Raw genomic sequence first — 10414 nt, forward strand, 5'->3', positions numbered from 1 at the left:
CCCGACAGGAAATACGGGAAGGACCGCACCGCCGCGCAGCCGCAGTGCGTCTCAGCCGCCGTGGTAACGAACACCGCCTCTGTGTTACGCTATGAGCGCCCGTGTTGTTCGGGCCGCGTGGGCCTGGGGAACCCGGGGACGCCGCGCCGCTTCGAGCCTCCGGGAGCCGCCGCCGGACGCCGTGGACGTGGCGGAGCTGCTGCGGGACGCCAGCACGATCGAGGAGGGAGCCCAGGAAGCGGTGGCACGGCGGCCGCCCGCGCGCTGCTCCGTGCTGCTCTTTCCCGGCCAGGGCAGCCAGGTGGTCGGCATGGGGGGCGGCCTGCTCCGCTTCCCGCGCGTGCGGCAGCTCTACGAGGCCGCGCACCGGGTGCTGGGCTACGATCTGCTGGAGCTGTGCCTGCACGGGCCTCAGGAGGACCTGGACCGCACGGTGCACTGCCAGCCCGCCGTCTTCGTGGCTTCGCTGGCCGCCGTGGAGAAGCTCCATCACCTGCAGCCGGCGGTGAGCCGAGAAGAGAGCGCCGGAGCCCGCCTGCTGGGTCTCGTTGGGGCTCGGGGTCCTCAATCTGGTTCTTACTGGTTCCCTTTCTGGTCCTCAGTTCACACTTAATGCACCGAGTTAACATAGTACATTAAAGATGGTGTTAACATAGTACATTAATGATAAATGTATTGGGTGGTGAGATGGCTCAAAAGTTAAGAGAACCTGGGTTTGGCTCCCTGCACTTACGTGGTGATTCACAACCATCCATAACGCTACATCTGTGGGATCCGAGGCCATTTTTCTGGCTTCTGTAGCTATCAGGTATGCACACTACGTGCGCGTAACATACAAACAGGCAAAACATTCATTCACATGTCTCTTCCCAGAGTTTCTCTGTGTAGTCCTGCCTGTCCTGGAACTCACTCTGTAGACCAAGCTGTTCTCGAACTCATAGAGGTCCACCTGCCTTTGACTACAGAGTACTGGGATTAAAGATGTATGCCACCACCACCCGGCTCATACACATAGATAGGATTTCTCTGTGTAACAGCCCTGACTGACCTGGAGACCAGGCTGGTCTCAAACTCAAAGAAATCCTCCTGCCTCTGCTTCTTGAGTGCTGGAACTAAAGGCAGGTACCACCACACCTGACCACACACATAAATCTTTTTTTTTTTTTTTTTTTTTTTTTTAGGGGCTAGAGAGATGGCTTAGCAGTTAAGAGCCCTGGCTGCTCTTCCAGAGGACCCTGGTTCAATTCCCAGCACCTACTTAGCAGGTCATGACTGCCTGTAACTCCAGTTCCAGAGGCTCTGGCACCCTCACATGGACATACATATAAGCAAAATACCAATGCACATAAAAAATTTTTTTTTAATTTTTGGTGTTTCGAGACAGGGTTTCTCTGTGTAGCTTTGGCTGTTCTGGAACTTACTCTGTAGACCAGGTTGGCCTTGAACTCACAGCGATCCACCTGCCTCTGCTTCCCCAGTGCTAGGATCAAAGGTGTGAGACACCATGCCCAGCAGGGCTGTGATTTTAAGTGAGCTTGAGTTACTGGAGTAGTTATTAAATGTTAAGATTTTTTTTTCTGTTTTGTTTGTTTTGGTTTTTTGAGCCAGGGTTTCTCTGTGTAGCCTTGGCTGTCCTGGACTCGCTTTGTAGACTAGGTTGGCCTCGAACTCACAGGGATCCGCCTGCCTCTGCCTCCTAAGTGCTGGGACTAAAGGCGTGGGCACCACGCCTGGCTAAGATTTATTTTATGTATGGTTGTTTTGCAGGAATGTCTGTGGGCCACATGCATGACTAGTGCCCTCAGGGGTTACAAGAGGGCTCTGGAACCTCTGGGATTGGAGTTAAAAGACAATTTGTAACCTGCTGGGAATCAAAGCTGGTTCTCTAAAAGAACAGCTGGTGCTCTTAACTGCTGAGCCATCCATCTCTCTAGCACTTTTTAAATGATTTTTAAAGATGACTTCTTTAAATGAAAGGGACTAAGAAGATGACATGAGCGGCTGTGGAGCTGGCTCAGCCATTAAAAGTGTTTACTGCTCTTTTAGAAGTCAGTTTTAGTCCCCAGGACCCTGGCTTACAGATGCCTGTAACTCAAGTTCCAAGGAATCCATTGCCCTATCCTAACCTCCACTGGCACGTTCACACACACACACACACACACACACAGAGAGAGAGAGAGAGAGAGAGAGAGAGAGAGAGAGAGAGAGAGAGAGAGAGAGAGAAATATATAATCTTTAAAGAAAACACATTAAGAGAAGGTGCCAGGCTTAGAGGTGCACACCTTTAATCTCAACACTGAGGAGGCAGAAAGAGGCAGATCTCTCTGAGTTCCAAGTCAGTCAGGGCTACAGAGTGAGACCCTGTCTAAAAAGACGGCAGGACGTGGCATGGCACATACCAGAGCACATGACTTCCCTTGCTGTTGAGATAGAGGAATTCCGGGACAGTACATGCTGACTGGTGTTGAAATCCTCTGTTCTAACGTTCACAGCCACCTTGTGAGTGCTAGGAGTGACAGGGGGCTCAGAGTTACAGAAGGAGTGTGGTCCTGTGGCACATTCACTCAGCGCTTACACTGGTCCAAGCCTGTGCTGAGACTTTATATACTAGCAGTACTTACTTATGTTAACAGTAGTGCGAAGCAGGCCTGGGGACTAAACCCAGCTCCCTGTGGCCCGGAAAAATCATACATGTTTTAAAATATCATTTAATTTTATTCTATGTGCATTGCTGTATTATCTGCATCCGTGTCTCTGAGGGTGTCAGATCCTCTGAAACTCGTTACAACCAGCTATGAGCTGCTGGGAATTGATCCAGGGTTCTCTGAGAGAGCAGCCAGTGCTTTTAACCTCTGAGCCATCTCTCCAGCCACCAGAAAGTCAGATGCTTAATGCTTGTTCTTTTGTTTAGGAACATGGGAAACGTGAACTGTAATGCAGCTGTGCTAGCACTGAATTCAAACCCTTTAGCTTCAGCCTCCCATGGTGCTGTGGTTACAGCCGTGAGTGGCCGTCGGCAGTGTGCATGTAACCTCTATACCTCGTGTCCAAGAAGCCACTCTGGGCAGAGGAAAAAGGATGCGGAGCTCTGGCTCATGGTGTCCCTAGGGTCAGTTTTAGCCTGCCTTGCTAGGCAAGGCCCTCGTCAGTAAAGCAGAATAGGAGTCCAGTAGAATCGGCTCACGGTGACACTTACCTGTCCTGCCTGGGTGCCTATCCCAGGCCTGAGCTCGTCCCGAGGACTGAGCCTTATGTTCTGCTCTGTCTCGGCAGGTCATCGAGAACTGTGTTGCTGCGGCTGGGTTCAGTGTGGGCGAGTTTGCAGCCCTTGTGTTTGCTGGAGCCATGGAGTTTTCTGAAGGTACACAAGGAGCGTGGCTTGTGCAGGGTGTGTTCCTGCTGGGCTCTGTGGGCAGCCCACTCCAGGGCTGTCGGGAATGGAGCCCACACTGCAGATGACACTGGAGCTCAAGGGCCAGATTCCACTGATCCCCTTTGAAGTCTGAAGCATTTGATGCTAGTGCGTGCACACGTGTGTGTATGTGTGTGTGTAATCTCATGAGGTCTCTTCCCTTGACTGCCTTCCTTCACTGCCCTCTGCATTATATTTCTTTTCCTTCTTCTTTTCCTCCTTCTCCTTCTTCCTCTTTTAAGATTTATTTATTTATTTAATGTATATGAATACTCTGTCTGCATGTATACCTGCAGGCCAGAAGAGGCATTAGGTCACATTATAGATGGTTGTGAGCTACCATGTGGTTGCTGGGAATTGAACTCAGGACCTCTGGAAGAGCAGCCAGTGCTTTTAACTGCAGAGCCACCTCACCAGCCCCTGCATTCTTCTTTAATTACATAAAATACAATTGTGCATGAGTATGTATGTGTGTATGTGTGTATGCATGCACATGCCTCAGTGTATGTGAGGATGTCAAAGGACAATTTTTGTTTGTTTTTATTTTTTGGACAGGGTCTCTCTATATTATCTTGGCTGTCCTGGACTCGCTTTGTAGACCAGGCTGGCCTCGAACTCATAGCGATCTGCCTGCCTCTGCCTCCCGAGTGCTGGGATCAATGGCATGCCTACGGGGGTAAAGGAAGAGGAAATGGCAATGAGGTATTCTTGAGTGAGCCATGCTGGGCATTGAGCCTATGGCCTCAAGCATGCTAGGCAAGCACCCTGCCACTGAGCTACATCTCCAGCCCAGTGCTGTTTTTAAAAGCGTATTAGTCATGGAAGGGCTAGCAATGTTTCCATGTCCTACTGAAAGCATTAGCTTTGTAGTTCAGTGTGTGCAGTTTGCAGAATGACGCTGCAGTCACAGGTGTGTGCTGAATGTCTTTGTGTGGCATGTGTCATAACCCCTGCTTCACCACTCACGTGGGTGATGTCCGCACATACTCTCTACCCTACAGTGTGTCTTCTGCCTCCTGTCACAGTTCTACCTGTGTGTGCCCCACAGTTGCCTGGGGCACAGAGTTGTAAATCCCACACAAGTGTACCCAAGTGCTGAGTGAGTGGCATGCATGGAGAAGCGCTTGGGGCTGGCCCCTCGGGATCTCTGTCTTCAGCCAAACCCAGGCAGTGCGGTGTCTCTCCTTGTTCCCGTCAGCCTATCCTGCACAAGGAACAGACATGGGGGAGGCCAGGAGCGCTGTCATAGCCCTTCCTCTATGTCTCAGCCTTGGAGCCGTCTGCCTGGGTACAGGCTTGTCAGCACCCTTCACCTGAGCCCATTTCTACCTCCTGCAGTGGCAGTGCTGAGTCTCATGTTCTACGTGGGTTTCCCTGCCTGGTTTATGACAGCCATGGTTTATGATGTCCACGTGTGTAGTTTTACAGCCACCTGTGTGCCTGGTGGTCTTGATTGTCCTCTTGAGTCTCTCCTAAGTAACAAGTGCCATTTTCTTTTTCTTTTTTTCTTCTTGAGACAGGATTTCTCTGTGTGGCCTTGGCTGTCCTAGACCCTCTTTGTAGACCAGGCTGGCCTTGAACTCACAGACATCCATCTGCCTCTGCCTCTCGAGTTCTGGGATTAAAGGTATGCACCACCACGCCCTGCTACAAGTGCCATTTTCAGTAGCATCCCAGGCAGAGTGCATGCCACTGTCCCAGATTACTAGCTGAAAGGTGAGCCAAGCCTGTACTCTGCCCCTCCCTGGACTCCGAAGCAGCCACACTGGTGTTTGGGGCTCTCCTGAACATTGTAGGGTGCTCCTTATAGCAGGTCCCCTGGTCTCTGCCCTTCACTGTTAATCAGATGTCTCACAGTTGCGACAACCAACTAGGCAGGAAGCTCCTTGAGTTAAAGGTTTATCTATTTTTGTGTGTGTGCCTGTACTTGCATGAGTGTATGCGTGCCATGTGTATGCAGTGCCTAGGCCTGGATTCCCTGGAACTGGAGTTGAAGGCAGTTGTCAGATGTCTCCATGTGGGTGATGAGGACAGAATCCTCTGCAAGAACACGAGAGCACTCTTAAACACTGAGGCAGTTTTCCAGCCCAAGTTACTTGAGTTAATATAGTGGGCATCCTGCTTTTCACATTTGCTTCCCCCCCCCTTCCCCTTTCCCCCTTTCTCTGGTTGTATGCACCTGTGTGTGCAGGTAGGCAGACCTGTGTGTGTGTGCACTAACAGAGCCTGAAGAAGAACAGTGTGTGTCTTAGCCCTCATTCCTCTGAGACATTCTCTTCCTGAACTGGGAGCTAGGCTGTCGGTCTCTGCTTCTGCCCCACCCTCCCACTTTGCTGGGTTAAAAACTTACATAGCTATACTTAACTTTTTATGTGGGTGCTAGGGATTTGAGCTCAAGTTGATCCTATGCAGTAAATGTTCTTCTATGCTGGACGTGACCAGTCAGCACTCAGCTAAAGATAATTAGAGCTCTGGCCCCAGGGCTGGAGCCAGCACCACTGTCACTATTTCCCTTGATGATGGCTCAACCTCGATTTCATAGTTGGACTTGCAACCACACTTGTCTCTGGATAGGTCTGTATGCTGTGAAGGTCCGAGCCGAAGCTATGCAAGAAGCATCCGACGCTGTTCCTAGCGGGATGTTGTCTGTCCTCGGCCAGCGTCAGTCCAACTTCTCCCTCGCCTGCATGGAAGCCCAGGAGCACTGCAGATCTTTGGGAATAGAGAACCCGGTGTGCCAGGTGTCCAACTACCTCTTTCCTGATTGCAGGGTCATCTCAGGACACCTTAAGGTTAGTGTTGATGGGAGAAACCCTCACAGGCTCCAGTCTGGGTGGAGCAGGGAGTCAGTGCACCCCTGTGATGTCCTAAAGGAAGAGTGGGTGCCTTGCTGAGCATGGTCTGGAGAAATCTCCTGAGGGCCAAGGGCTTGTGTGACAGAGTGAGCACTGCAGAGGCAAGCAGAAGCCAGGATATCGCCTGCTGCCCTGCAGACAGGGCGAGTCTGAACTAGTCTTCCAGGCCAGCCAGGGTTACATGGTTCGACCCTATCTCAAAACCCAGCCAACCAACCAACAAAGCTGCACACACACACAGTGCTTTGCCACTAAACCCACATTCTCATTCTGGTGGTTTCCCTCACTTGGCCAGTCATTCTGTCTCCACTCTCTGGGTCACCTTTGCTGGGTGTGATCAAATACCTCTGAACCTGTGAGCACCACAGCCTCTTGGTGACATACTGTTATGGTAGAGGGTCACCATACCCACGCCCATGAGTAGTGTAGGAAGTGGCTCAGGAGGCCCTGGCAGGCAGAACTCTGCTCTGCCTCATGAAGTCTGTGAACTGTGCCTGGGGACCCTGGCTAAGAAGCCACGTACTAAGGTAGCCTTGGTACGCTATTGCAAAAAGCTCAGGTGAAGGCTGGGGTTTCACTGAGCGGGGAGCCCCATTTCCAGCAACCGATATGGGAAAAGCTCCTTGGCCTTCAGCAGTAAGTAGAACTAGAGCTTCACAGAGGCACCTTCTGGATCTAGAGACTGTGGCCTTGCTGCCATGGCAACCCTGCCTGAGAAGCACTTGGGGACCACATGCCATAAGAAGTGTCACTGAGCAGCTGTCTGCATCAGTTCCCACATGAGGTCAAATTTAGGTGTGGTAGAGAGGATGGTGTTATGAGTCAGAGTCTCCCAGTCCTGAGGTGTGTCCTCAGTGGGTGCGGAAGCACTGGGGTTGAAAAAGGACTGGAAACAGTAATGGCAGCCAACCCGGACCTCTCATGGCATGGAGCACACACCTGCTCCGCCAGGCTCTGTGGCAGCGATTGTCACCCTGAGGCTGACTGCTGGGACAGATTGGAAGTTAGGACTAAAGACAGGAGGGAGTTTGGTGTTCATTGGTTAGACGTCCCATACCATGCCCAGGAGAGCAGTGTGCATTGGTGAGGAAGTGGGGCACAGAGATGACCAACAGGGAGAGCAGCACCTTCTTAACTGAGGATGGGTAACTGCAGTGTAATTACAGTGGGGGTGTGGTGTGAGAGCCTGGGAACCTCTGCCCTGACCATTGCGCTCTGTCCAAGCACAGCTCTCGTCATAGCCTGAGGGTAACTTACACATAGGAGGAAACTGAGGCCCATCCCGACTGCCACTGAACAGGCCTGGGAAGGGGGTGCAGAGTGGGTGGTCTTCCCGCCGGAAAGCCTCTCAGCAGGCCTGGCTGTGTCCCAGAAGAATATGCACCAACTGAAACATCTTTGCAGATTCTGTGGTTTGCACGAAGCAGCGTGTTTGGACTATTGGCTCCTGATGCCATTTAAACTGAGGGGCCCTTGGTCAAGGTTTTTGGCTGAAGTGAAACCCTCTTTTTTTCTGTAGAAAGACTCAAATAGACACCGGCACTTGGGGCTCAAAGGACAAGGAGCTGGCGATGTGGGCTTGGGCTTCCTCTGAGGTCCTGTCATGCAGGCAGTGTAGAGAGGCATGGAGCAATCAGCAGGAAACAGGATTCTCGACTGAAACTAATACATATGCTAGGTGCCACTGGCTCCTCCAGATGCTCTGTGCAAACCCTCCCCCCTTTTAAGATTCATTTTTGCCAGGCAGTGTAGCTCACACCTTTAATCCCAGCACCTGGGAGGCAGAGGCAAGTGGATCTTTGTGAATTTGAGGCCAGCCTGGTCTACATACTGTGTGATCCAGGATAGCCAAGGCCATATATAGAGATCCCGGTCTCCAAATGAAAAACAGTACTTACCTTGAAGTGTGTGTGTGTGTGTGTGTGTGTGTGTGTGTGTGTGTGTTGGATCCCCTGAAGCTGGAGTTACAATTGTGAGCTACCATACATGCGTGTTGGGAACTGAATTCAGGTCCTTTGCAAGAGCAATGTGTGCTCTTAACTGATGAGCTGTCGCCCAGCCTGTCTCTGCATTGTAGCTGAACGCCTGCTTTCCAGCAGCCTTTTGCAGCGAATGAACTTGTGCCATTTCAGAGGTGATGAAGATGGTTAGAGCCACCACACTGGTCAATTGTAGGCCAAGACAGACTACATTTCTACTTAAGAGCCATGGCCACTTTTCAGTTGGGGCAGGTGAAAGAGTGAACTAAGATTATAGCTGAAGGACTTGTGGGCCACACGTGGTGACGCACACCTTGTAGTCCCAGCACTCGGGAAGCTGAGACAGGAGATTGTGATTCTAAAGCTAGCCTGGGCTCTGTACCATGGCCTTGTCTCAGAACAACTAAGGGGTAGCCGGGCGTGGTGGCGCACGCTTTTAATCCCGGCAGTTGGGAGGTAGAGGCAGGTGGATCGCTGTGAGTTCAAGGCCAGCCTGGTCTACAAAATGAGTCTAGGACAGCCAAGGCTACACAGAGAGACCCTGTCTCAAGAAAACAAAACAAACAAACAAAAAACCAAAGACTGTGGATGGAACTCAAGAGTAGAAGTCTTGCTTTGCATACACAGACCTCTAGGTTCTGTGAGAGCAACACACACTCACGTGCATGCATGCTCACAGGTACACCAAGACCATGGGTTCCGTGCCAGTGACATACACACATAGCTGTGCATAGCAGCAACAGCTAGAACCTTTGTGCCTGTGAGATTCCTCTTGTTTTTCCCTCCAGGCCCTGCAGTTTCTCCGGAAGAATTCTGCTAAGTATCACTTCAGGCGCACGAAGATGCTGCCAGTGAGCGGCGGCTTCCATACCTGTCTCATGGAGCCAGCCGTGGAGCCCCTGGTGAAGATCCTAGACTCAATTAATATCAAGAAGCCGCTGGTTGCTGTCCACTCCAATGTCAGTGGGCATAAGTACATGAACCCGCAGCACATCCGGAAGCTGCTGGGGCAGCAGGTGGTGTCTCCAGTGAAGTGGGAGCAGACGATGCACTCTATCTATGAGCGGAAGAAGGGCACCGAGTTCCCCAGCACCTTTGAGGTGGGCCCTGGGCAGCAGCTGGGGAGCATCCTGAAGAGCTGCAACAGGCAGGCGTGGAAGTCCTACAGCCACGTGGATGTGATGCAGTCCAGCACGGACCCTGACCTCTGAGGGCCTTGAGGACACTGGTCACTGCAGTCTCAGTTGTGGCTAAGGCTTCCCTCAGAGCTTAGCCCTTGTGTGCCAGTGTGTGGCTCAGCCCATCCTCCACCTGACAAGACATCTGGCTGCTCGGGGAAAGAGTTTCTACAGACTCCTGTCCAGCCTGCTGCTGCTCTGCCTCTGTACCCAGCCATGCCCCTCAGTGACACCAGGAAGGGCTAGCCTGGGGTAACCTTAGACTTGCCCCATGGGTACTATGGACACATTACTTGGCTTCAAGTGGGGCATGTTGCCAGGGGGGGCTTCTCAGCCTCCTGTGACATGCTGCCCACCCTGGGCCGAGACCTTTAGCTCCTTTGCTCCTTTGGCCTTGACTGTCTGGTGGCCTTCACAGCCACTTTGTCCTCTCCTCACTCGACAGCTGGATGATTGAGTTCCATATGCCATACATACCCAAGGAGCACATATTAAGTGCCTGCTGTATGCCCTAGAGTGGGTGGGTCCCTGGTAGAAGAACTTGGAACATGGTGTAAGGTGTGGGATGTGTCGGCCAGGAAGGCTGGCTGAGGATCTTGACCTCCCTAGGCCAGCCCCAGTTCATCCCCACGGAGACCAGGCCATCCATGGGACAGTGGTCACTGCATTGTCAGCTGTGTCTGGCTTCCCTCAGACCGCAGCCTACTCCACAGCAGGAGTGCAGTGAAGCTCCTGAGAAGACACATAATAAACACGAGCCACCCTCAGCAGCCAGCTGGCTTTTTCATTCCGCGGTGAGTCCTGGGAATGAAGCCATGAGCTTGTTTTGTTGGTGAGGAGGCCTGGGCCTAATCCGGATAGACTGCTCAGCGGGGCTCTCAGCCTCTGGACAGGACCTGTGCCACGGCCAACTGGCCAACCGTCCCGTTCTTGTGCAACTGTCCCTGGTCCTGGCCAGTGGTACTTACAGGCCTTGTGACCTCCAGAGTG

At 52.1% G+C, this 10414-nt stretch overlaps 1 protein-coding gene across 2 annotated transcripts; it reads left to right on the top strand.

The window, feature by feature from the left end:
• On the top strand, positions 1–10191 carry MCAT (malonyl-CoA-acyl carrier protein transacylase). 2 transcript variants are annotated; one of them, XM_084748398.1, is made up of 4 exons: positions 22–505; positions 3274–3361; positions 5987–6204; positions 9035–10191. In XM_084748398.1, exons 1-4 carry the CDS (start codon positions 92–94, stop codon positions 9455–9457), a joined length of 1143 nt encoding a protein of 380 aa, XP_084604524.1. In that variant the 5' UTR covers positions 22–91; the 3' UTR covers positions 9458–10191. The 2 variants fall into 2 exon arrangements, with proteins under 2 accessions (XP_084604525.1, XP_084604524.1); XM_084748399.1 differs by lacking the exon at positions 5987–6204 and having other exon boundaries at positions 1–505; positions 9035–9217.
• The last annotated feature ends 223 nt before the right edge of the window (positions 10192–10414 follow it).

Source organism: Acomys minous, assembly GCF_964271855.1.
Source record: "Acomys minous genome assembly, chromosome: 12".
Classification (NCBI taxonomy): domain Eukaryota; kingdom Metazoa; phylum Chordata; class Mammalia; order Rodentia; family Muridae; genus Acomys; species Acomys minous.

Excerpts from the sequence above, each read along its gene's own strand:
- MCAT (XM_084748398.1), top strand. The coding sequence starts at position 92 with ATGAGCGCCCGTGTTGTTCGGGCCGCGTGGGCCTGGGGAACCCGGGGA. Across the intron at positions 506-3,273 it reads TCCATCACCTGCAGCCGGCG|GTCATCGAGAACTGTGTTGC; the intron begins GTGAGCCGAGAA and ends CTGTCTCGGCAG. Across the intron at positions 6,205-9,034 it reads TCATCTCAGGACACCTTAAG|GCCCTGCAGTTTCTCCGGAA; the intron begins GTTAGTGTTGAT and ends TTTTCCCTCCAG.